At 58.0% G+C, this 26,358-nt stretch overlaps 2 protein-coding genes across 8 annotated transcripts; one reads left to right on the top strand and one right to left on the bottom strand.

The window, feature by feature from the left end:
* Window positions 1–6,471: 6,471 nt before the first annotated feature.
* COMMD5 (COMM domain containing 5) lies at window positions 6,472–8,656 on the top strand. The gene is made up of 2 exons (XM_044247046.1): window positions 6,472–6,542; window positions 7,741–8,656. The coding sequence occupies exon 2, from the start codon at window positions 7,793–7,795 to the stop codon at window positions 8,465–8,467; it is 675 nt and encodes a 224-aa protein (XP_044102981.1). The 5' UTR covers window positions 6,472–6,542; window positions 7,741–7,792; the 3' UTR covers window positions 8,468–8,656.
* A 4,005-nt stretch (window positions 8,657–12,661) lies between these two features.
* ZNF7 (zinc finger protein 7) lies at window positions 12,662–25,638 on the bottom strand. 7 transcript variants are annotated; one of them, XM_044244690.1, is made up of 5 exons: window positions 25,555–25,638; window positions 24,424–24,468; window positions 23,935–24,094; window positions 19,778–19,894; window positions 12,662–16,530 (listed from the first exon to the last, which is right to left on the bottom strand). In XM_044244690.1, the coding sequence occupies exons 2-5, from the start codon at window positions 24,448–24,450 to the stop codon at window positions 14,738–14,740; spliced, it is 2,097 nt and encodes a 698-aa protein (XP_044100625.1). In that variant the 5' UTR covers window positions 24,451–24,468; window positions 25,555–25,638; the 3' UTR covers window positions 12,662–14,737. The 7 variants fall into 7 exon arrangements, with proteins under 7 accessions (XP_044100625.1, XP_044100629.1, XP_044100630.1 ...); XM_044244694.1 differs by having other exon boundaries at window positions 23,935–24,061; window positions 25,555–25,637; XM_044244695.1 differs by having other exon boundaries at window positions 23,935–24,061; window positions 24,424–24,471; window positions 25,555–25,598.
* Between the last annotated feature and the right edge of the window lie 720 nt (window positions 25,639–26,358).

Below are 26,358 nucleotides of genomic sequence, written 5' to 3'. Positions count from 1 at the left end.
AACATGGTAGGTCTTGTCTCCCCCTGTGTTGTGATGCAAACCTTCATTCAGAAGGGTCTGAGCCCCCTACACTTGGACCCTCCTTAGCAGAGCTGCCATTGTGTTTGTTTACGGATACTGTGGCACATGGGAGAACCAGAAGAGGCCAAGACAGACAATCTGGGTCTGGACGCACTCCTCCCTGCCTCCCTCATATAACTGTAGGCCAGCCTCCTGGTGACTGAGTCATGATGCAGTGACTCCTGCCAATCAATCCTGGCAGCGGCAAGAGCTTGTTCAGGGGGACCCTTGCTGCATCCTCTTGGAGACCAGGACAGCCAATTCTGCGAAGTCCAGAACTGTGGGCCTCTGAAGTACAAACCCCCAGTGGATAGTGGGGAGTTATAGTGAGTAGGTTCACTACTGCTTCAGCCCTTAGATCCCCAGACCCATGTGATCTTTATGTTGTAAGCACAAAGTACGATTTAATGCACGTGTCCCAAAGGATGGTGTTTTCTTCAACCTTGTGCCTCAGCTGACCTCTCAGAAGGCCAGTCCAGTATTCTGTGAGGCCAGCTGCCTCTGGGTAATATGCTACAGGACACAACCCCTGGGTCTCACACTTCTGTCACTGTAAAGTGGGTCCCCTATGTGGACCTCACACCAGGTGAAATTCCAAGCCTGTGGTGAAGCAGTCTGCAAGCCCCAGGTGTACTGGCTGAGGGTGGGCAGGTCAGGCGAAGTCATGCCTAGAGCTGGTCTCCTCTGTGAGAACAAACTGCTGGCCTTTCCAGGGTAGAAGCAGCCTTCCTGGTGTAGTCAGCTTTGTTCCCACACATTGGACAGTCAGAAGGGGCAGCTGCTAGACAGGCCCCGTCCCAGGGGCAGGGTCATGCCGCAGCCCGTGGAGAGCCATTTCTGTTACCACAGGCACTTTCAGGAACCCACTTTGTTGGCTCCGAGTGGCTGAGCAGGAAGGCTGGCTTATGTCCCAAGTTCTTTTGACATCTAGGTTGCTTGGTGCCTCTTCTCTGGTGGATGCTTTCTGGTTCAGCTCTAATAGAAAAATCTGCACATTCCATGCCCACTCCCATGTCCTCTACTCCAGACCTCTTTGTTCCCAAGCTCCCTCTTACTTCTGGGCCCCAACTGGGCAGCCAAGACCCTGGCACTGCCCAGGAATCTGTATATTCTCAGCACAAGCCACTTGTGTCTCAACACAGGCTGGATGAGCAGGTGCCCAGCTGGCAGCTCTGGCCCTCGGGGATCTTCTCTCCCCTTGGCTTTCAAGGCCACATTTGTGTGTGGCTATAATGCAGCTGCTGCTGCCCGTTTTTTTTTTTTTTTAAGATTTTATTTATTTGAGAGAGAGACAGTGAGAGTGAGCATGAGCGAGGTGAAGGTCAGAGGGAGAAGCAGACTCCCCGTGGAGCCGGGAGCCCGAGGTGGGACTCGATCCTGGGACTCCGGGATCCTGACCTGAGCTGAAGGCAGTCGTCCAACCAACTGAGCCACCCAGGCGTCCCGCTGCTGCCCGTTTTTGACATGTACCCAGGTACTGAGCTGATCCACTTAGAAAGCAAGTCGGCGCCCTCCTTCCTTCTTTAGCTGGTCATGGTCATGCAAAACCCCCATATGGTCATGGCTGTGAGCTGGGGGGGGCGGTAAGGCACATGGGAGGTTGGGCTAACTGCTCACTCAACTTACCTGTGTCCCCTGGCCATATTTGGGCATCACCCTGGACGTACCATTTCCACTTTATAATGGATCGCTGCTGGGCCTCCCTAACACTATGCCTTTGCAGGCCATATAGACCTCGCCTTGTAATGGGAGGAGTAGGACACACAGCCACTTGACCTCCCATAATCCGCGTTTTTCCCCACCAGGGTCCAGGAATATGCCAAGACCTGTTTCTCAAATGGCAAACAACTCTCTTCTGCAGAGGGCACAGCCATGCTCCAAAATCTCAGGACTCTGTCATTCTCCCCCATGTTTTCCAAATGCCTGTGTCATTGCACTTTTGGTGGCATTTCCTCCCACTGGGTCAGGTGACATCTTAGCAGCAGAGTCACCATTTCATGCCAGAGGCCACCTATTAACCAGGACAGCGTCATCCTCACCAACCAGACAGCGGGCAAACGGCCCCAGATGTGCTCTCGACCACCCATGCACGGGTCATCTGTGTTAGTCTGGGTACTTCGAGAAGCAGACACCAAGACAGGATTATATAAGCAAAAGTTTTATTAGGGAAAGAACTGGCATAAGAGAAAGCAGGGAGTCAGGGAAGATGGGGAGAGCTGTCTGGCCACAATTCAAGTCTGACCCAAACAGAGGAGAACTTTGGGTGGAATCATCCCAGGCTTGTGCCATCTAAGCAAACGTACTCCCGGCTCAGTCTGCCACCTTGGGATCCTGTGTATTCCAGGAATGGGTCTGCCTTAGTGTCCCTGCCATGCCTGGTAGCTGGTGGGGACCAGCCCTGGGCGATGTGGCCTCAGCACAAACATGTTAATAAGATTCAGAGCTCAACCACGGAGCCCTTAATTAATGAGGTCCCTGTAATTCCAAGTGTGTTAATAACATTCTCTTGGCCACCACGGTTGCCAAGCAAGGTATCTGTTGCCTATTTGGGGAAAAAGGAAGAGCTCATGGGTTCAGGAAGTTGCTAATGAAAATGCTGACTCATGAAATTCTTGATTCCCTTTTGTCTTCAGTCTGAAAGCCCTAAGTCAGGGGCAGTAATTGGGAAGTCACATAAGGACGGTGTGTTGGAGAAGGGCAAGGAGGGCAGCCTTGCAGTGTGGGTAATTATGGCCATGCCAGCCCCGTGTAAACACAGCGGGCAGACTGGGAAAGTGGAGGCAGCTCCCCAAGGGAAGGACTCCGTTCCACTTCAGAGGCCAACTGCCAAGATCAGGCTGTCACCTGTGCTTCTGAGTAACTGGCTGTTAAGTCAAAGGCTCCACGACCGTCCTCAGGTTTGACCATTTGCTAGAGTGGCCGACAGAGCTGAGAACACTGGCTTACTAAGTTACCAGTTTATTAAGAAGAGTCTCATCGGGAACAGCTTGACGGATGGGATGTACAGGATGGGGTCCTCTATGCCCTTGAAGGTGTGACTCTCCCCGCATCTCCAAGTGTTCACCAACCCTGGAGTTCACTGAACCCATTTTGGGGATCTTTATGGAGGCTTCATCGCATGGCATGACCGATAGTTAACTTATTTCCCATTTCCTCTTCCCTCTCTGGAGGACAAGGGAGTAGGACTGAGCATTCCGAGCTTCTACTCAGACCACTCAGGAGCACACTGAGAGTCACCACATTAGAATAAAAGACTCCACACGGTGCCTGGTGGCTCAGTTAGCTGAACGTCCAGCTCTTGGTTTGGGCTCAGGTCATGATCTCAGGGTCATGAGATGGAGCCCCAGGCTGGGCTCCACACTCAGCAAGGAGTCTGCTTGAGGACTCTCCCTCTGTAAATTCCCCGACTTGCACGGAAGCTCGCTCTCTCTCGCGCTCTCATAAATAAACAAACAAATAAATAAACCTTTAGAAAAAGACACTCCTGTCACCAAGGGAATTGCAAGCATTTTAAAGGTCCTTAAACGCCTATCAGTTTGGAAACCCTCACTCAGACACGCGTATCACTTTGGAAATTACAAGGCATTTAGAAGCTTGGTGCTGAAGTGAAGTCAAAGACTAAATGTTAGTGGGAACTTGGGGCAGAGACATATATGTTTCTTATTATTTCACATCGGGAAACTGGATGTCCACATGCCAAAGAATGAAATTGGACCCTTATCTTACACCATATGCAATGATCAACTCAAATGGATTAAATATTTAAACATATGCCCTAAAACCAGAAAACTCCTAAAAGAAAACAGGTGTAAAGCTTCTTGACATTGATGAGTTTTTGTATGTGACACCAAAAGCATAAGCAAGGGAAGCAAAAACAAACCAGTGGGAGTACAACAAACTAAAAGCTTCTGCACAGGGGCACCTGGGGGGGCTCAGTGGGTTAAAGCCTCTGCCTTCGGCTCAGGTCATGGCCTCAGGGTCCTGGGATCAGCCCCACGCCCCGCTCTCTGCTCCACAGGGAGCCTGCTTCCTCCCCTCTCTCTGCCTGCTGTGATCTCTGTCTGTCAAATAAAAAAAATCTTAAAAAACAAAACCAAAAACAAAACAAAAAAAACCCAGCCCAACAAGTGTTGGAAGGTGCGGAGAGAAGAAAACCCTGTGCGTCGCAGGTGCGAATGTCAGCTGCTACACGCACTATGGGACACAGTATGAAGACCCCCCAGACTGAAAGGCCCACTTCTCGGTATTTATCCAACAGAACTGAAAACAGGATCCCCAAGAAATTTCAGCAGTGCCACGTCCACTGCAGCGCCGTTCACAAGAGCCAAGATAGGAAAACGGTCAACCAAGTGGACAAAGAACGCGGAACCTACGTGTCCACGTTGTTACGTGCACAGGCGGCACGTGGCGCGCGGGCGGGCAAAGAGCGAGGAACCTACGTGTCCACGTTACGTTACGTGCACAGGCCGCACGTGCCGCGCGTATCTGTTCTTGCGCGTGCGCGGGCGGAGCTTCAGACCAGGAAATCCGCCGTTTGCGACAACGGGCGAAGCGGAGTGAGATGAACCGGACACAGACAAGTTCCCTGTCGTCCCCCTTCCCTGTGGGTCTACAGAGGCCAGACCTGCAGCGACCGAGGCGAGCACTACGGTCGCCGGGGCGGGGGAGGGGGACACGGGCGGCAGGAGCACGGGACGGTGCAGCGCGCAGCCTCGCGGAGCAGCGCCGGCGACGCCGACTCGTCCACTGAAACCCGCCCCGAGCGCGGGGCCCGCGGAGCCCGCACGGCCCGCCCGCGCGCCCGCATACCCAGAGGACGGGGGTGGGACGGTCCGCGCCCCAAACGCATCCTGCACAGGCGCCGCTTCAGTGTCGGTCGCACGTCAGCACGTGGCTGTGGCGGCGACACCGACCCACCCGCCCCGTAAAACCAGGGAGCGACCGTGACGCCTCCACAGAGACCCCGAGGCTGTCGCGCGCCGTCGGGGACGGGAACCCGCTCAGCGGGGCGTCGCGACCCCCACCGGCGCGGAGGCCGCAAGCACCGGCCCGGGACTCCGAAATCTCCTTCTCGGGGACTGGACGAGACCGCGACAGCCGCGGCAGCCGCAGGCCGCGGACCCGCCAGCACCGCCGACCCGGGGGTCTCGGCCGCCCGGCCCCGCGGCAGCCCGGAAGCCGACCGCGGACCCCTGAGCCCGCCGCAGGGTGGCCCGGCCCGCACTCTCGCCAGCGGCCGCAGTAAACGAGGCCGCTCCTCATTTTCCCGGCAAAAGCCGTTTCTGTGCTCGCGGCAGCTCCGGACGTCCACCGCAGTGCAGACTGGCGGGTGGGCGGGCTGTTGTAAACGGAGAGCCCATTGGACTAAACTGGGGGCTGCAAGTATAGCGCCTTCTCATTGGCTGGGCTGCGGGGGACCGTGGGAGGAGAAAGAGAGGCCTCTACGTCCGGCGGGCGGGAATTCCGGGTCCGCGGGCGGGACTCCGAGAGGGTCAGCGCGCCCCCTGCTGGCCTCGTGGCGCCATCCCAACTGAGGGTCCCTTCCCGGCCCTTTCACACCGAGGAACCCGTTTCGCGGGACCGGGACCGGCTGACTCACTTGAGGGTCGATCTGAGCAGCGTCTTAAGGCGACGCAAGACCCTCTGCTCCCCGCTCCCGCCCAGGGCTCGGAAGGGCCCCTGCGGCCGCCCCCGCGCCATCCCTTACTCTTCTCCGGGTCCTGGAGACGGGAAGCCCGAGCCGACGGCGCCCGGTCGGCGGCTCGGCCGAAGCCCCGGGCCGGGCTGTCGACAGCCGGCTTCTCCCGGTCCCCCGTCCGCTTCCTGAAGGCGCGAACCCCGCTGTCGGGGCCCCAGCCTCACGGCCCAGCGCCCGCCGAAGGCCCCACCGCCGAGGCCGTCCCGCTGGGACCAGGGTCTCCGCGCACGACCGCGGTCGGTCCACGCCGCGTCCTCTTGCTTGTCGCGCTTCCGACGAGGGGCAGCGGCCCCGGCCCGCGTCCGCCCGCCGGCCACGTGCTCCCCGTGGCGTGTTCCCGTGCCGACGGGGGGTCCGCCCTCCCCGCGCCGACTCGCGACCGCGGAGCCCGCACGGCCCGGCCTTCGGATGTGCCGCCGGGAGCTCAGGCGCCCGCAGGTGCGCAGCAGGGCGGGGTGCGGGCCCTCCTCTCCCGGGTCCGCTCCTCCCACCCCCCCGCCCCGGACACCAGCGGAGCCCAGCGCCCGCAGCTCCCTGAGCGGCCTTTCAAGTCCCCGCGGGCGACGGCGGCACGTGCTTCGCGCCGACCACGGCTGCTCCACCCCCATCACAACAGGCGCCGGGGGCCTGACTCACGTGGCCGGATCACAGAGGGCCCGGTCCTCCCGGCGTCCTAGAGCGTCCCGGAAGTGTCTCGGGGTAGCTTCCGGGAACCTGCCGGGTTCCGGTCTGGCCGCGCCGGTGGGCTTCGCTCGGCGGCTCCGGTGCAGTCTGAGCTCGGCAGGTGAGGGGGAGTTTCGGGCTTTGGGGTGCGGGGTTGGGGTCGCTCTTTCGGGGCGGAGGCCGCAGACCGCTCCTTGGCTCCTCGGCCGCTCTATCCGGGAAGTTCTGGAAGCCGATCCGGAGCAGCTTGGGGCGCGGTCCGCGGGTGGTGGGCGGCCGCTCGGCCGTGCGGCAGGTGGCCGGGGTCCCTCCGGCCAACACGGGGCGCAGCTCCAGCCCGGCCGGTCTCTGTCAGCTCCTTGCTCTGGCCGGTGGCCAGGAGAGCGTCCGCGCGGGGCAGCCTCCGGGGAGCAGGGCCTGAGCAGCGGGGCGGCCGGGGCAGTGGAAGGCCGTTCCTGGTAGGGGCCGGGCAGCTGCGGAGAACCCGAGTTTGGGCATTGCGTGGTCGTTGACGCAGGGCGAGGGGGCCCCGGCCTTCCCGGGAGGATGCGGTACGGTGGAGCCAGTCGAGGTCTCCCTGTGCCGCCCGGTCCCCCGCGCTTCGCTGTACGGTCTGGTGCGCGCCGTGGGGACAGGATCTGTGTCTGCCGAGCTCTGTCCAGCGCTCGGAGCGGGCGAGCCCGCCTCTCCTGTGTAAGCGGGTGCGTGGCTCGGTCACCGACACGCGCCAGGACATTATACTGTCCTTTCCGGTACTGACACAGACCTTCCCTCCAGGCACCGCAGGGGCCTCTGTTGTCGCGTGCCCTCCTGCTGCCCGCCTGCGTCTGGTTTCTCCCGCGCTGTGCCGTCCGCGGGCTTCTGATAGACAGGCCTGGGTTCTGGTCCTTGGGCGTTTGGGTTTGAGCCTCCGTTTCCTTATTGGCTCCTGCAAAGCCATTGTCACGATTCCAAGTGGAGTGATCTCGGTGTGGTTGGTGACCGCAGCCGTGGCTGTTACATCCCTGGGTTCCCTGGGCTTTTCTTCTCCTTCAGTCTCTTCTCCATTAGGTATTTGGAGAACTATCTTCTCCTCTTCTGGTTTCTGGTTCTCTTTCCCTCCCCACCCTGTCTCCCTTCCCTGCCAGCTCCTGGCTCCTCTCTGCCTGGGATTAAAGTGGGCCCGTTTGCCACCTGCTCTCAGAACAGCTCCCATGACACTGGGTGTTGTAGGAGATTCATGCTGTCAGCACCTTGAAGGCAGAAGCCATGTTAGCCCTCATTTTCTGGCCCAGAGCACATGGGAGTTACGGGACTTCTCTTCTCCCCCGCCCTGGCAGTTGCAGCTGGGACCCTTCCTCCGGGTGGCCTGATCAAGAGGAGGAAGCAGCCATGTCTGCCGTGGGGACTGCAGCCCCATACCTGCACTACCCTGCCGACAGTCACAGCGGCCGGGTGAGTTTCCTGGGGGCCCAGCTCCCCCCAGAAGTGGCCGCAATGCCCCGGCTCCTGGGGGACCTGGACAGGGGCACATTCAGAAAGTTGCTGAAGCTGGTGGTCAGCAGTCTGCAGGGAGAGGACTGCCGGGAGGCTGTGCAGCGCCTCAGGGCTGGTGCGGACCTGTCAGAAGAACGGCTTGGTGTCCTCCTCGCCGGCACAAACACTCTGCTCCAGCAGGCCATCCGGCTGCCCCCAGCCAGCCTGAAGCCCGACGCTTTCCAGGACCAGCTCCAGGAGCTCTGCATCCCCCAAGACCTGGTTACAGACTTGGCCAGTGTGGTGTTTGGGAGCCAACGGCCTCTCCTCAACTCTGTGGCCAGGCAGCAGGGGGCCTGGCTGCCTCATGTTTCCCGCTTGTGCTGGAGGGTGGATGTGGCCATCTCCACCAGTGCCCTGGCACGTTCCCTACAGCCGAGCGTCCTGATGCAGCTGAAGCTTTCAGACGGCTCGGCACACCGCTTTGAGATCCCCACGGCCAAGTTCCAAGAGCTGCGGTACAGCGTGGCGCTGGTCCTCAAGGAGATGGCTGACCTGGAGAAGAGGTGTGAGCTCAAACTGCAGGCCTGACCGAGCTTGCGACCCCATTGCAGTCACTGGGGAGAGCCGGCTCTGACAGGTGTCCCCGGACAAAGCCTGCCCTTCCAGGAGCCGTTCCTCAGTGAGATGTTTGAACGTTATCATGTCAGTGTCTGTTCCGTTGAGAATCCTGGATCTTCCTTTTTTTTTCCTGGAAATAAAGCAATTATAACTAGTGTCCTCCTGGGTGGGCATCAGGTGGCACCGCCCCCTCCCCCAGCTGCTGGTCTTGCTGGGTGAGGGCGCCTGCTGCTCCGGGGTGGCCGTGTGTGCTTGCCTTCGGGAGTCCAGGCCACGGCCTTTGTGTGGACACGGTGGTCACTCGGCCTGGCCTCCTGTAACGTCTGAGCTCTCTGCTTATTTGCTTTTGTCAACCCTGTGTTCTAGTGTGGACATTTCATTTTCCTGCCTCACATCCTTGACCTCATGGAGCTAACACTGTAGTGGCGAGGGGGAGACATTACAAAATGACTGGCAAAGCTTGTCAGGAGGGTCAGTGGTGCAGAAAGAGAGCGGGGGGGGGGCCCTGGGTGGCTTGGTCGATTGATTTCCGCTCGTGTCATGATCTCAGGGTCCTGGGATCAAGACTCCTTGCTCAGCAGGGAGTCTGCTGGAGATTCTCTCCCTCTGCCCCTCCTCCCGCTCATGTTCTCTTTCTCCAAAATAAATAAATACTTACAAAGGGAAAGGAGTGGCACCTGGGTGGCTTGGTCAGTTAAGGGTCTGCCTTGGACTTAGGTCATATTCCCAGGTCCTGGGATGGAGCCCTGTGTCTGGCTCCCTCCTCAGAGCCTCTACCCCCCTCTTGTGTTTCTCTTTCTCTCAAATAAATAAAATATTTTTTAAAAAGATTTTATTTATTTGGCAGAGATCACAGGGGGACAGAGAGGGGGAAGCAGGCTCCCCGCCGAGCAGGGAGCCCGATGTGGGGCTCGATTCCAGGACCCTGAGATCATGACCTGAACTGAAGGCAGAGCCTTGACCCACTGAGCCTCCCAGATGCCCTAAAACCTTTTTTAAAAAAGAAAGAAAGAAAAGAAATAGAGCAGGGACCTAGGACCAGAAGAGCCGGGCTGCCATCCTAAGTTGGGTCATGGGTGAGGCCTCCGGGAGGAGATGTTTTATGAGCAAAGATTTGAAGGGAGCAGAGTGGTCTGAGGAGGGGGGGTTCTGGACAGGGGGAGCAGCTCATAGTGCACGACCTGGGCAGCTGTGGCTGGTGAGGGGGTGCGCAGAGCGTGGGGAGGGCAGGCCCTGAAGGCCTCTCTGAGGACTTCGGCTCAACTGGAGCGGAGTGGGGGTGAGTCACAGTCGCTCTGCAGTGGCCTCGCCGGATGCTGAGTTGAGAGCAGAGCAGAGCACAGGGGCTCGGCTGGGAGCCTGGTGGAGAGACTGTTGCCAGGGTTGAGGTGGAGTTGGGGAAAGGGGAGCAGAGGCCACTCCTGGGACCCTCTAAGTGGGTGTCTTAGGCAGCTCGGGCTGCCATGACATCCTAGAGTAAGTGGCTTAAACAGTGGAACTCTGGGTCCTCACAGTTCCGGAGGCCGGAAGTGTGGGGTCCGAGTCCCGGCAGAGTCGGGGCCCGGTGAGCGGCCTGCAGACACCGTTTCCTCCGGCCGTGAGCACGTGGGGGAGAGGAGGGCTCTCTCTTCCTCTCACTCCGAACACCAGTCCTGCCGTTGGGTCGGAGCCCTTGGCAGTGAGCGTGCAGGGTGGAGGGGAGCGGGGTCTCTGCCTGCGGCCTTCGGGGTCGGAGTGTCCAGGGTCCTTGGCCAACGCTGTAGCTTCCAGCATAACCAGCCCCCGCTTAGGGGACTTGGGGTCCTGATTTTCGCAGACATTTGCTTCGGTCTGTGTTGCCCCGGCAGTGTCCCCGCCTGCACAGTCGGCGGTCAGGCACCTGTCCACAGGTCTCCGGTGAACCGGCCTGAGCAGCGTGCGGGAGCTTTCCTGAGAACTCGCTCCCTGCCGGCCCCGTGCAGGGCAGGGAACCCCCAGCCTCTCCGGTAATTCTCCTCCGAGGGCAGGTCGCGGCAGGGTGGGCGCGGAGGACGTGGCGGGTGGTGATGCCCACGGAGGGGGAGGGTTGCGGAGGCCGATCCCGGGTAGAGCCCCCAGGTGGGGCCTGGGCCAGGCTCCACTGACGGGTGCGGACTGTCGCCTGCAGCATCAGCGGACAGCGGGGCCCTGCTGCCCCGAGGCCGGGAGTGGACGGGGCTGTCCGGCTGCCGCTTGGCCCTCGCACATGCTGAGCGCCGTGTCCCCCCCGCCCAGTGATGGAGGCCTTCTGTGCAAGGTGTGTCTGTCGTGACTGTTCCATGTGTTCAGGGAGTACATCCTCAGGATACATTTGGGAAAAAAAAGTAAAAACAAACTTAAAAAAGAATCTCAAAGTCCTTTTGCCCACAGACAGCCACGGAGACCAATGGGCGCCGCGTCTGCGTGTGGTAGCTCTGTCGCTGAAGTCCCGAGTGTGGCAGCTGTGGCTCGTGGCTGTGGAACACGCCGTCCCCTGGGCGGGCGCGCGATGTCGCCTCGGACGCAGCAAACCGAGCACCCCAGGCTGGCCTGGCCGGCTGCAGGCCTCTCCCCGCACAAGGTTCCAGGGGTCGGGATTCTCTGGGGGCTCTGAACCCACGCCGAGTTGCCTCCCAAGGCCCAGCTCCTCATACGTTACACTGGGTGTCAGGGGTTCGACGTTGAGATTTTGGAGGTGAGGGAGGGACACGGAGCGTAGCAGCGTTCTGTGTTTTTTTTTTTCCCTGTTAAAAATCACAGTGACGGGGGTGCCTGGGAGGCTCAGTAGGTTAAGCCTCTGCCTGCAGCTCAGGTCATGATCTCGGGGTCCTGGGATCGAGCCCCGCATCGGGCGCTCTGCTCAGCAGGGATCCTTCTTCCCCCTCTCTCTCTGCCTGCCTCTCTGCCTACCTGTGATCTCTCTCTCGTTATAAAGTCTTAAAAAAAATTAAAAGTGATGTTAGTGGTAAAAACCATTTCACGTACTGAAACTATTTAGAAGTAGGAACAGAGGACGCAGAATGGGAACATTTTAAAGCTCTTGATATTGTCACGCTGCCCGAGGTGCACCGTCTGTACACGTGTCTGCACAGGCCAGTCCCCAGCGAGGCAGCTGCGAGCGCGCGGCGTGTGCCCCGAGCAGCTGTGCACCGTCATCAGTGGTCAACCCTACCACTGACCGAGGTCCATCTTTGTTCCCAGGGCCGCACAAGGCCTTGTACAGAGAATGAACGTTCACACTTGCAAGATTACCCTTTTCCGTTTTCTGGATCTTTTTCAGATCTCTGTGGAAACTTAAAAAAAAAAAAACTCTACACTCAATGTGGGGCTCCAAGTGACAACCCCAAGATCAAGTCACACGCTCCACTGTCCAGAGCCCGCCAGGTGCCCCTCCGTGGACATTGCTGATGCCAGCGGGCCTCCCCTCTTCCCCGAGTGCTGAACAAGTGAATACTGCCCTGGGGAGCAACCCCACGCTCGAGGTCAGGACGTGTAGACAAACATTTCCTGGGCTCTGAGTGCGAGGCCCACACTGCATGAACTCACCTGGGCTCTGCAGCCCCCACCCCTTTGTGAAGCTTCCAGGAAGCTCCGTGGTTCCAATCCAATGTCCTACATCAAAGCTTAATCTGGTAACTGAGTAAAAAGCAGTTTCAGGTCAAAATTAGGGTTTATTGTCTCCAACAGAGAAATCCAAGGTAACACCTGTTCTGAAACCGAGTTCTGGATAGTCTTAAAAATACTCGTTGTAGTCACTGAAGCCCAAACTGGGAGATACAGCTTCAAAGTAGGACGCATGATCCTGAAGCTTGCACTCCCGACGGGTGGCCCTCCTCCCCTCCCTCTGCAGAGCCGCCGGCGCTGTGCGCAGACAGTCGGAGTTCAGAGCTGCCGAGCAGGCCAGCGCCACGCTCCTCCTTCGCCTGGGTGCGGCTAAGAAAGGCCTCCTCACCCTGACCTCTGCGATGGAGGCTCCGGACTGGAGTCTCAGCCTCCGGGGTTATTTCTACTGAATTCTCGGTTCTATTGGGACCTTTGAGGGAACAAATCACACTCAGAATTGAGAGAAAAAAGGACCCCTCTAAGGCTGGAGGGCATGCAGCTCCTACCCAAGGGGTCAAGGCCAGCAAGTGAGAACTTTGCTCGCGTCGCACGAGAGTGGCCAGCTCTGTTCCAATAGACTTTATTTGGTCACACTGAAATCTCATTTCAACAGAACTTTGAAATGTCACAAAATAGTCTTTTTTTCCCCCACTTAAAAATGTAAAAACCCTTCTTAGCTTTTAAGCCTTTAAAGAGGTAAAGTGAGGTACATCAAAGTGTTCAAGAGTTTATCTGCACACGCGTGGGCTGGAACCAGGCAGTGCCCACCTAACAATGAGGGCCGTGCGGGCAGGAGACGGGGAGAGCCTCAGGAAGACTGCTCATGGCTGTGACGGGCGGTTCTTCAATTTCATCTTCCCAGATGAGTGCACTTACAGGAACCGACTCCGGCCTAGATTTGGGTCAGCCTGTGGAGCTCCCAAGGAACGAGAGCGACCCAGTCTAACAGCCTCCATGTTCCGGGCCCTGATCTAGGACCAGGTCGATCCGAAGAGAAAATCCAGGGGCCTGGGTGATTTACGTGGAAGCTTCTGGCCCTTTCTGGCTGGCCTGGAGCTGCTGGTCGAAGACAGCATCGTGCCCAGGTTGGAATTTGGAACCTCTCACCCCTCTGTCCGATCACTGCCCAGGAAGTGGCCGAGAGAGGACTCCTGTCGGGGGACGGCACAGTCGGTGGCCAACCTGCCTTCCTAAGCCATGGGGGCCCACAGTCCCTGGTCCTCTCGCACTGGCCTGTCCGGACCCAAGTTCTGGGTGGAGCAGGGACAGCTGCAGAGGCAGTTACAGCTACCGAAACGGGCACAGCGGTTTCATCGTGCCCTGGCACCTGGAGAGGGGACACCTCCAAAGGTGCAGGTACAGTCTGGGGCACAGTCTTCACCCCAAGAACTAGTACTGCAGCCGGACGGCACCCGGACTTTGTGCTTGGCTAACCAGCAGTTAGCTGGTGGCTGGTGACCGGGCTGAGATCCTGGTCCGTGGGCTAGAACAGAAACCCACATGGACCATCCCAAACTGTATGTGGGAGACACGGGCCTCTCCACCGGGACAGGGAGGAGGGCCCTTTGGCCCACATTTTGTCTAAGGGGTAACCGGCAGTGACACCAATGACCGACAGGTCCCGCGTGAGTGGCAGCAGGTAGTAGCCAGCCTGAGTAAAACCTCTGGTCCCCTCAAATGCTGTCACAGTTGGTGGCTCCAGGGCCCCAGGGCAGGGCCACGATCCATACCGTCCGCAGTCTCCCGCTGCTCGGAGCGGTCGGTCTCCATCTCCACCAGCCTCTGCGAAAAGGCACCAGGCCCACTGTCCGCTTGCGGCCCCTCCCAGTTCTGGCAGTTCCTACGGCAGGACCAAGTCTGAGGAAGTCTGGGAAGCAGCAGGAAGGGTCACACCCTGGCCTCTGGAGGGCACCCGCTGGGCTCCCATGAGCTCTTCCTACTGAGGCCAGGTCTGCACTGGGCTTGGCTGGAGACGCTGGCTCGGGGGTCTCCGAGCTGGCTCGGGGGGAGAGCTCTCTCAGTTCAGTTCTTCCGATCAGCCTGCAAAGATGCTGGCGGGCAGGGAGACTCTGGATTTCAAGGACAGTGACATCCCAGAGTCGCAGAATAGGCCCCACAATCACAACCTGGGCTTGGTTCCCGGAGTCCCGCGCCGATCCGAGCTCCTATCTGCAGAGCCAGGTCCCCGGGGCCCTCTGGCATATCCCCCGGAAGGAGTCAGGTGAAGAAGGCAAGAGAAGGGAGTCCTAGGCCCCCTTGCTCCGGGCTTCCATGAGCACAAACGGACACATCCTGATTGCTGAAGGCAGTCTGAGGGGCCAGTGCTCAGGGGAAACACTTTGGGTAACTTCTAAGCTGTGCGGCGACACACAGGCCTTTTCCCATGATCCTCCTCATCCATAGGACCGAGGGTCTTCCCTCCGTGAACTCAAAACGCTACACATGTGCACCCTGACTCAAGGGACACAGGCTTTGCTGAGCGGGCTAAGGTCACACATTCCAGCAAAGGAACATCCACTTTATAGGAATTTGGACTCTCTCCCCACATCCTAAATTCTTAGTATAAAGGATCCCATATAAAATACGTCAAGTTAAGGCTGTAGGTTTATTCACGCTTACACACATTTATAAAGGTAAGGTCTACCCCATGTGAATTTTCTGATGCTGAGTAAGCCTCGAGCTCCGATTGAAAGCTTTGCCACAATCGTTACATTTGTAAGGTTTCTCTCCGGTGTGAATTCTCTGATGTATGATGAGATGGGAGCGCCACCTGAATATTTTCTCACATTCGTTGCACTTATGCAGTTTCTTGACAGTATTGACTTTTCTGCGGCTCACGTGGGCGGAAGCCTCCAAGGTACTCCCATACTCATGGTACCACTGGGCCCGCGTGTGGATCCTCTGGTGCTCGATAAGATAGGAGCTCCGGCTGAAGGCCTTCCCACACTCGCTGCAGCCGTAGGGCTTCACCCCTGCGTGGATGATCTGGTGCTGGAAAAGGGTGGAGTTCTGACTGAAGGCTTTCCCGCATTCAGTACACTTGTAGGGTCTCTCCCCAGTGTGGACCCTCTGATGGATCGTGAGCTGTGTGCTCATGCTGAAAGCTTTTCCACATTCCAGGCACTCGTAGGGCTTCTCTCCCTTATGGATTCTCTGGTGGTAAATGAGGCTCGAGCTCTGGCTGAAGGCTTTTCCGCAGTCACTACACTCATAGGGCTTCTCTCCAGTGTGAATTCGCTGGTGCTGAATTAGGTGTGAGCCCTGGACAAAGCCTTTCCCACACTCCTCACACTTAAATGGTTTTTCTCCAGTGTGAGTTCTCTGGTGGCGAATAAGTCGTGAGCTGCAACCAAAGGCTTTTGCACACTTGTTGCATTTGTAAGGTTTCTCTCCGGTGTGGGTCAGCTGGTGCTGACTAAGGCGGGACACCCACCTGAAGGCCTTCCCACACTCGCCACACTTGAACGGCTTCTCCGCAGGATGGGTTCTCTGACGCGCAATGAGGCCGGGACCATCTGGGCTCCGTGGAGGCTGGGGTCTGTCCCCAGCGTGCATCCGCTGGTGCTGGGCCAGCGTTGAGCTCTGGCTGAAGGCCTTCCCACACTCCTGGCACTGGTAGGGCCTCTCCCCGGTGTGGGTCCTCTGGTGTCGGACCAGCTGGGACTGCTGGCTGAAGGCCTTCCCACACTCCCGGCAGCCGTAGGGCCTCTCCCCTGTGTGCACCCTCTGGTGGTGGATGAGGCTGGAGCTCTGCCCGAAGGCCTTGCCGCACTCCTCACACCTGTAGGGCCTCTCTCCGGTATGAATCCTTTGATGCTGAATAAGTTTTGAGCTCAGACGAAAGGCCTTTCCACACTCGATGCACTTGAATGGCTTTTCTCCAGTGTGGATTCTCTGATGCTGGTTCAGCTGCGAGCACAACCGGAAGACCTTCCCGCACGCCTCGCACTCGTAGGGCTTCTCTCTGTGGCAGTTGCTTCCATTTCTCCCCTGTAAACACTCGGGTAGACTTTTTTTGCCCTCTGGACATCTACTAGGTTTTTTCTGTGTATTCATTCCTTGATGCAGAACAATGTCTGATCTAAACCCTGTGCCGCACGCGTCACATCCTCGGGACGCCCCATCAGCAGCACCTCCTGGACTTCGGCCGGGCTGGCCACCCAGGCCGCCACTGCTCTCCAGCTGGCCACAACCCTGGGCACCCTCCTTGGCGAAGGTCTTCCTGGTAGCCACGGTCCCGGAGTTCAAGCACTTTTTCTGGAGGAGGGCGCCTGGCTTAGTCCCCGACCAGACCTCAGAATCACAGGGGTCTCTCGAGCTAGAAGTCTGGGGAAAACCCTGTGAGGGGCTTCTGACCGTCGCCACACAGGGCTCTGACTTTAGAACATCCACGTCCTCACAGGCCTGCTCGCTCACAATCCCCACCGCAGAATCTGAAAGAAACAGGAAAGAATGCCCCTTACACCCCGAGCTTCCAGACGGGACAAACACCAGGGGTGGGGACAGGGGCTGCACCAGGCAAGGACACACCCACACGGACAAACACTACCAGAAGTCGTGCCTTTGACAGTTTTCAAAATTTGGTTCCATTAATACTTTTACTTCATGCATTCATTCAACAACTGTGCACTCCTGTGTGTGAGCATGAGGAGAGGGCCCTCCTGTGGGGCTCTGGGATGAGCGAAAATCCATACAGACACAGGGAGCCCGACAGCCTGGCAAGTGTGGCCAGAGGCTCCTGGACCCAGAGGAGGCGGAGTGAGGGCAAGAGGGTTTGAAGACTGTGAGCTGGGGGACGGGCAGGCTTGGAGGAAAATACGGCCGGACGGCTGCTGGGGGCATGGCAGGGGTGAGCCTGAGGGGCCGGCTGGGGCTCTGAGTGGGACCCCAGGCCTGAATTCTGTTTCTTCCAGCCGCTGCCAAGCCACCCTGATGCAGCCCTGCACAACCAGTGCTTGGGGCCCTCGGCTTCCAGGAGGCCACACCCAGGGGTCCTACTGCTTTCTTGTTCCCTTGGGGTCCTGGAGGCTCAAGCTACCCTGGCCTGCCCCCCACAAGGCTTCCCAACATCCATCCACCTTCCCTTTGGACCCTCCAAGTACGCGTCAGGCTATCTCCTACTCTGCAGTCCTAGAGAGCACCTAGGCAATGTCAGACACCTCCGTGGTGTCCGTGATCATGCCCAGGATCGTAACTCGCATCACAACCAACTTCGTAACCAGTGTGACAACCAGTTACGAGCAGCTCCTTGCTACGCCACAGCAAAATCCTCCAGGGCCCAGTTCTAGGGCTCTTGGTGGTCCCTATAGCACCCTCTCCAGCTCCAGGGATCCGCAGTTCGTGGGCGGGCCCAGGTGAGCCAAAGGCCATCCCACACAGAGCATCTCCGGTGGCTAAGGAACACTTAATTCCGCCGTTCCTCGATGAGTCTTCCTGACGATCCAGTGAGGTCGGCAGCGGAATCACCATCCCACAGGTAAGGACTCTGGGGCTCCTCAGTCACACAGCTCATGAGACCATCAGGAATGGACCCAGGTCCGTTCCCCGAACACCTGCCCTCTTGACCTGTGTCCTTATGAAACGGGGCATCCCCTGCCTGGTCCTCGATGCACAACCACACACCCTTCCACAAGGCAGGGCTGGCTGTGGGATGCTGGCCCATTCCACGCTCTGCCCAGGCCTCCCTGACCGGGAGATGAGCAGACGGACAGGTACCGCTCTCCGCTGCCTCCTGCTGGAAAGCAGAGGCCTCTCCGGACACCAGGGAAGAACACGGTGAGGTCTACAGTGGTGGGCGACTGGGACCTCCTGCTCACGAGGGAAAAGGATAACCTCATGTGGCTAGGCAGCCTCAAAACCACAGAGCTCACGGCTGTCGGCCTCCATCTGGTTCCCTAGAAGCGAGGCTGAGAAGCCTCCCCACACAGCACGCCCCAGCACCAGCCTCAGGGGCTTCCTTGCATACGCTCCCTCTCTTCAGAAGTGGTTTTCCCTCAGAGAACAGGAGCGTGTGTGTCCCTGCAGGCTGGGGACAGGTGTGCAGCTCTGCACCCCGCTACTGCTCTGGGCCACCCCTTGGCTGTCTGGACGAGGCAGGCACAAGGAACACCTCTGGGCACGTACATTGTCCAGCGCGTTCCACACGCTTCCATTGGCGAGGCCGCGCTCCTGCCCTGTGTTCTTAGGCCCAAGAGCAGGTCTCTATCTCACTGGGGGGTGTTTTCTTTGCTGCCGCCTCATCACCATTAAAAACCATTTGCTGCACATAAACCCCCGAACTACCCCGTTCTGCCAGCTCCAGCTAGCTTTTCTGCCATGGTACCCCGCTAAAATCTCCCCCCACCTTGGAGGTATTTAATGGTGGCTGGGTTTTAACTGGGCTAGCCTACAGCTGTACCCTCTTCCCAGGAAGGAGAGGAAAGGGGCCTCAAGTGGAAAGCTGGGCCTTCCGATATAGAGCCAAGGATGCTGGGGGCTGGGATCAGGGTTCCCAGCACAGCTGCCCAACCGCTGCCGCCTTCCACACAATGAAGTGTGCGACGATGCTTTACAGAGACTCGGTCACCTGCTGTAAGGACAACGCCAGGCCCTCCCGGGCCGGAAGCGCACTACCGTTCGCTGGCACAGTCTGATGCGAACCTGCTTCCAGAGCACGTGGTGCCAGGCCCTGCTCCGCTGTGGCAGTGACCGTGGGACACGACAGTTAGCAAGGATTCCTTTCTGTGGTGAAGATTATGCCGTCACAGTGCCCGAGCCGAACTGGCAACATGTCGGCCAGGGAGGGCCGGCTAAGGCTGGGGGCACCGTCCTCTCCTCAGCAAAGCCCAGTGGGAGCCAACACTGTGAGGTGACAGATGCCCGTTTGGGCTGACTGTGCCCCCGCCCCCGAAACCAGGACCTCAGAATACAACCTGATTTGTAAACAGGACTGCTGAGACAGTGTTCGTTAAGATGAGGTTGCACTGAAGTAAGGACAGGCCTAACTCGGGACGACGGTCCCTTCCAAGAAAACATGGGGAGGCCAGGTGACAGTGGAGGCGGACCCTGGAGAGACACGAACACAAGCCAAAGGGCAAAGCTTGGGGCCGCCAGAAGCTGGAGGAGCTAGGAAGGGTCATCCCTTCCAGGTTTCACAGGGGCAGGAAGCTGCTGATGCCTGGATTTTGGCTTCCAGAACCGCGAGACGATGAAATCTTTGTGGTTTCAGGCCTCAGTCTGTGGCGCTTTGTTTCAGGGGCCCCAGGGCACTACCACTGCCCTGAAGCCTGATCTGAGAGGCCCCAAGTTCTGGAGCGAGCTGCTGGTGAGAGGGAGGGAACTGACATTCGCCTGAACGGCTGCTAAGAATCAAGCTTGGTGGTTCCCATGGATCCATACCTTTGCTTAATAAGAACATTAGTAAAATCAGAAACTGAACAACAAACTGGTTTTGCCGAAACACGCAAGAATTTCACGTCCCTGCCTTTCTGCAGTTCAGTCTCTCCCAGTGCAACTCCGTGACTGGGTGATGCTGTCAGTGGCCCCCCTGTGGCCCATGGTGTTCAGATGCAGCCCAGTGTGCCTGTGTGGCCAGTCCCTGGGGTCCAACTCCAGCCTCCCGCCCTCTCAGTCCTTGCTGGGCATGGGTTCTCTGAACACCTCCTCACCCGCCCCCAGAAGCTTCTTAAGCCTGAGCCTCACCTGTAAGGAAGGTTCTTGCCCCCTCTCTCCCCTCGACTCCCTTCAGGTCAAGGACCCATGGCTCCTGCCCCTGCTCCAGCCGGGAGATCAGCTCAGGCTTGAAGACCAGGAATCCTGCTGTGGGGATGGCAGAGAAGGGGACTGTGTCAGTATGGCTGAGGGTACAGCGCAGGGCCCAGCACCCTTGGTTTCCAGGAGTAAGTAGGCAGGAGGCCACTGCAGCACAGGGAGAGCCTCCGAAGGGAGCATCAGGGTGAGGCTGTGAACACAGTGGCCCTCTCTGGCCAGATGTCCAGCTCCCGAGGTTTGACAGTGAGACCCCTGGATTCTCAGCCCATCCCCTTCCACAGCAGGGCCAGGATCCTCAGGGGATCTGACACCAGAGAGTCTGCAAAGAGCAGGCCAGCTCTAGCCTAGGGAGAAAGCAGTCACACACTGCCAGCACTTCCCTCAGCAGAGATGGACTATCCCCCAGTTCAGAGCTGAAACATTCCGGGGGTACCCGTGGCCAAGAAACAAGAAATAAGAAAAAAAAAACAACAAACCAACAGATGAATAGATTTTAATTCAGAAGGTGCTGAAGTCTGACCCTCACCTGGCTGCCCCTGCTTCATGTCCTCGTGCCAATCCGCAGGGGCCTCAGCAGACTGCAGTGGCAGCCACCTTCCAGGGCCACCAGCCCCCACACTGGGGGGACAGCGCTGTGGTGTCCTCCCAGCCCATTCAAGGGCTGAGCAAACCCTGTGGTCAGGGCTTCCTTCCGGCTGTGGGGATGGAGGAGGGCAGGCAGGGAGCCCGTGGGTGAAGGCCTCATGGGCACACGGGACCCCATGCTCAGCGGGAAACACTGTCCTCTCCAAGTACACGTGGGGTGTCCACAGAGAGACACCCTTGGGGTGCTTCAGCTAGGAGGGGGTCATGGCCCCATTCAAGGACAATACCACACTGTGCCCCAACCAAAATGCAACTTAGGCACAGGTACCTCGAAACTGAGTAACAAATGACGACGTGGCAGCTGTATTTACTATCAAATTTGCGGAATGAAGTTTAAGTAGTACTTACACATAAACTTTTTCATTTTTAAATACATTTACTAGAAATGAAAATGGTAAAACACATATGAGGTAAATATCAAATTCAAGAAGTTGGGGGCAAATCAACACAGCAAACCCCTATAAGGAAGAGGAAAATATCCGTGGGGCAGGATTCAATGATTAGACAACAAAGGCACCCACATCCCCCACTGCAAAGAAGATCAGCAAAACCGGACGCTGACTGGTTCTTTGGAAAGACGAAAGTGACAGTTTCATGGCAAAACCAATCAAGGTCAACACGGTTAAAAAAATACACCAGGGAAATAACTACACACGTATGGAGACTAAAAATAAAGAGCAAACAGACGGTGAAGCAATTCAACATCCAAACGAACGCATCAACTTGTAATGTGACATATAAATGAGAAAATTAGCACAAAAAAAATTTCATAAACTTAACAGACTCTTGGTCACTAAAAAAACAAACGCTAGCACAAAACCGTCCTTGCCCAAGGGCCCAAGGGCCCAAGGCCCAGAGGTTTTACATGAGAGTTCCACCAACAACCGCAATTCCACATACATAAATTCTTCCAGAAATTAAAAAGATACCCCGTTCGTCTTATGAAACTGATATGCCAACTGCCATCTGCCAAAAATACACAAGAACAATTCACACAAATAAACAAATTAAGTCCAATTAACTATGAACACAGATGAAAAATCTGAAATACAATACTACCTGAGTCCAAAATGATATCAAAGTTTATATGTAAAGTATAATTTAAGTAGGGTTTATTCCAGAAATAAAACAAAATGTCAATATAATTTACTAGACTTTATAAACTTAAAAAGAACATATAAATTCTCAACTGATGCAAAAAAGAATTTGAAATTCAATGTACTTGTTTTTTTTTTTAAGCTTTATTTGTCAGTAATGTCTGCACCCAACATGTGGCTGGAACGCACAACCCCACGACCAGGGAGTTGCTCCACCACCAACTGGCTCGCCAGGCGCCCCGCCCAATGTACTTGTTTCTGATTGAAAAGAAAATTCCTCAGCTACTTTCCTCTGATTGTATTTTTTTTTTAAAGATTTTATTTATTTATTTGACACACAGAGAGAGATCACCAGTAGGCAGAGAGGCAGGCAGAGAGAGAGAGGAGGAAGCAGGCTCCCCGCCGAGCAGAGAGCCCGATGTGGGGCTCGATCCCAGGACCCTGAGATCATGACCTGAGCCAAAGGCAGAGGCTTAACCCACTGAACCACCCAGGCACCCTCTTCTGATATTAATTAGATGTGTTCTTCTTATTTTTTTTTGAAAGAAGAGGGGTTTTGTTGTTGTTGTTGTTATTTCTTAAAATTTTTAAAAGTGATCTCCACATCCAATGTGGGGCTCAAACTTACAACCATGAGATCAAGAGTTCAATCCACCAAGTGAGCCAGCCACGCGCCCCTAGAAGTATTCCCTTTAAAATGAGGAACCAACAGGCCTGCCCACAGCAGTCCTGTCTACAGCACTAGGGCTCTGGCCCCGGCTAAAAGCTGGGATCCTGTGGGACCAAGAGGGAAAACATCACCCTCCCAGTGGCAGGGTCCTCCTCCTAGAATCCAGCACCAGACTAGCAGCAAGTTCAACAAAGTTGCCAAGTACAAGATCAACCCTCCAAAACCAACAGCAATTCATATCGCAACAATAACCAGTTAAAAACATAGCGACACTGGGGCCCCTGGGTGGCTCAGTGGGTTAAAGCCTCCACCCACCGCTCAGGTCATGATCCCTGAGACCCGCATCAGGCTCTCTGCTCAGCAGGGAGGCTTAGCAGAGGCTTAACCCACTGAGCCACCCAGGGGCCCTCTTAGGGTGCCTCCTCCTCTCTCTGCCTGCCTCTCTGTCTACTTGTGATTCTGTCAAATAAAGAAATAAAATCTTTAAAATATATGTAGAGAGAGCAACGTGAAGAGATACACTGACAAAACCACCAAAAACAAAGCATGAATAGGTCTAGAGCACTTTGGAGAAAATCCCAGAACTCTAACAAAGCACACAGAAGGGAAACGGGATAAATGGAGACACATTCCATGGTCTTGGGTGGGAATATTTTTTTTTTTTTAAAGATTTTATTTATTTATTTGAGAGAGAGAGACAGTGAGAGAGAGCACGAGCGAGGAGAAGGTCAGAGAGCGAAGCAGACTCCCCATGGAGCTGGGAGCCCGATGTGGGACTCGATCCCGGGACTCCAGGATCACGACCTGAGCTGAAGGCAGTCGTCCAACCAACTGAGCCACCCAGGCGTCCCTGGGTGGGAATATTTAATATGAGAAAAGTTAGCTCTTCTCTTGTGAATCACCCCCCCAAAAATGCCAGTTCCAAGAATTGAAAATCCCAAACTTACTCTAAGTTTGTATGAAAGAACTACCCCACTACCCACGAATAGGTGTGAAGTTTTAAAAAGAACAGAAGGGGAAGCTGTCCTACCAGGCATTAAGACACACGACAAGGCCAACTCAGAAAGTGTCCCACCCATGAGACAAGCAGGGCCCTCTACAGATCAATGAAAAAGGCTGGAGTCCTACGTAACTCCAGACACACACGCGGACCCCAGACCTAAACGAGAAAGACAAACTATAAAATCCACAGAACATACAGAGTGTCTCTATGACCTTGGAGTAGGAAAGAACTTTTTAAATATTTTATTTATTTATTTGACAGAGAGAGATCACAAGCAGGCAGAGAGAGAAAGAGGGAAGCAGGCTCCCCGCTGAGCAGAGAGCCCGATGCGGGACTCGATCCCAGGACCCTGAGATCATGACCTGAGCCGAAGGCAGCGGCCTAACCCACTGAGCCACCCAGGTGTCCCGGAAAGAACTTTTAAATAAAATTTAAGGTACAACCCATGAGGCAAAAACAAATGGACTTAATTTCATTAAAATCCCCCCCTTCGTGACCCCACGAAGTTAACAAACAGGATGGAAAAAGTTATTTATAATGCACAGAACTCGCTGTGACACCTCTCAGGGTAAGCTCCTGACCTAGAGAGACCCACGGCCCACATCACCCCTCAGCCTGGCTACATGGGTGCTGACCAGTGATGTGGGGGAGGGGTCCCAAAACGCAGCCTCACCTAGTCCAGCCACACTGCTGTGGTTCTCCAGCATCACCTCCTTGTAGAGGGCCCTCTGGCCAGGGTCCAGACACTGCCACTCCTCCCTCGAGAAGTGTACGGCCACATCACCGAACGTCACAGCCTCCTGAAAAGACATACAGCAGCACCCCAGGGAACCCTGGGTGCCAGCCCCACTCTGGCTCCACCTCGTGGTGTGTCTCAGGCACCACAGGGCCGGACGAGAGGGTCACCAGGCCCCTTTGGCTCTAAAAACTGAGGGAGGGGCAGCATGGAGGAGGAGGAGGCAGCCGGATCCTGGTGACCTACAAACCTCCCCCAGTAAGGGCCTCGGGCAGGCCCCAGTCTGGGCAGGGGTCTGCTCACTCCCTGGAGGATGGACATGCCTGAGCCTGGCAAGGGCCAGAGGGGCCAGTTGAGGGTCGAGGACCAGGCCCAGGGGCAGGGTAGGTTCCCACGGGAAAGGCACGGAGGCAGGCAGACCCCTACCATGAGGCTCGGTGAGTGGGCATCCATGCGTCCAGGCCGAGGAACCTGCTGGCGGTGATGAAAGGTCAGAGGTCAGGGTGCCGGAGGACCCCTATCCCTGAATACGGGTGCTGTGCTCAGCAGGGACACAGGTGGAGCCCAAGTGGCCCCGGCTCGAGAGCATCTGCCCCCGGAAGCCCCCTTCCTCTTCGCGCGTGTGTGAGGGCGGCCGGCGCGGGGGGTGTCGCCTCCGCCAGGTCCCGACTAGACCCGCGGGGACGCAGCCGAGCGCGGGGCGGGAGAAGCGGTCCGAGGAGGGAAACTTCCGCGTCCGCGCCTCAGGGGGAGAGAGTCCGACGCCTCTCAACTGGGAAGCTCGGGTTTACGCTGATGCATCCGGTCCCGGAGGCGCTCACCGGACCGCGGGGAGGGAGGTGCGGGGGCGCCAGAGCAGCGGGGAGGCGGCGGCGCGGCCGGAACCACGCACCGCGGGAAGCAGCGGGGCGGGACGGAACCCGCCGCGCGCACGAACCGGCTACTCCCCCAGGTCTGACTGAGCAGCGGCTTCCCGGGGGAGCTTCTGGCTCCGGAAGTGGCTCGTGGGCGGCGGCCCAGGCTGCGCGTCCCGGGCAGCGGACCCGGGCAGCCGTGACCCCTCTCGCCCAGCAGGGACGCCGGTCCCCAGCGGAGGACAGCAGGCCGAGCGGCAGCCAGAACTCGGGGACGCAGACAGCCCACGGCGCCCAGGCACAGCCCCGCTGGCCGCCGCCGCTAGCGTCGGGTCTTCCACGGGCCCAAACGGGGGGAAAGAGGACCGAGAGGCGGCGGTTCCGCGGGAGGGGGTTACCCCGCGCGGGGCAGGCCGAGACCCGGGGGGAAGGCCGCGGGAGGAGCCCGCCGCCAGCACCGCGCTACGCGGCCGGGCCTGCAGGACTCGGCCTCGGGCCTCCCGCCGCCGCGGGCCACGGCGGCCGCAGCTCGACCACCCCCCGCGCCAGGCGCCCACGGCGTCCCCAAGCCGCTCGCGCCACCCGCGCTCCCCCGCAGTGCCGGAGGCGGCCGGACGCGAGGGTCGGCCAGCTGCCCCTCCGCCCGAGCCCAGGAGCGCGTAAGCCGCCCGGTCCCGAGTCCGCGCCCGACGCGCCCACTCACCCTCCCCGTGGACCGCCCGCGGCTCCGAACGCGCGACAAAGCCGGAAACGGGCCTTCGACGCACGCTCTCGCTGCGTCTCACAGACTTCCGGCCTCTCTGGGCGGCGCGGAGGCTCGGTCGTCTCTGTGGTTCCCAGCCTCGCGGCCAGCGTGCGAGAGAAGGGGCGGGGCCAGAGCGCCGGCGAAAGGACCGGGCCGTGGGCGGGGCCAAGGGAGGGGCGGGGCCAAAGTGGAGAGACGGGCATCGCCAGCGTCTCGCCTCCCCCGGAGGCGAAGGACCCGCGGTCCAGCGGGCGGAACCCACCAGGGCGAAGCAGGTGGAAAGCCTGGGGGTCGCCCCGGCCGGGCCCCGCCTACGTTGGGTCCCCGCACCGCGTCTGTGCCCGGGCTTTTCTACGGAAGCTCCCGCTGGGCACGTTCCGGGCAACCGAGACGCCCCGGCCCGGGGCGCAGAGGGCACGGGGGAGCGGCCAGCGGGGGAGGAGGGCGGAGAAGCCGAGTGGACATGGCCGCTGTGTTCTGGGTGGGTGGGGGTCTTGGTCTAGCCGGAGGCCACCGTTGGGACAGGGCGGCGGGCGCGCAGGGCACCTACAGCCGAGCTGAGGCGCCCCGGAGGCGGGAAGGACGGGCCGGAGAATGCGCAGAACTTTCCCGGGGAGGGAGGGACCGACTGCTCGCTGACCCAAAACCTGGGGTCCCCGACAGCCGCGGTGAAATGTGGCGCACTCCCGGCGAAGGAGATGGGCGGAGTCAGCCCCCCCTCCCCAGCTCCGAGGGGTGGTCCTAGGGCAAAAGGGCCTTGCA

This window comes from Neovison vison, chromosome 4, assembly GCF_020171115.1.
Source record: "Neovison vison isolate M4711 chromosome 4, ASM_NN_V1, whole genome shotgun sequence".
NCBI lineage: Eukaryota > Metazoa > Chordata > Mammalia > Carnivora > Mustelidae > Neogale > Neogale vison.
Note: the sequence above shows the minus strand (reverse complement) of the source record. Positions and strands in the feature narration are given on the sequence as shown.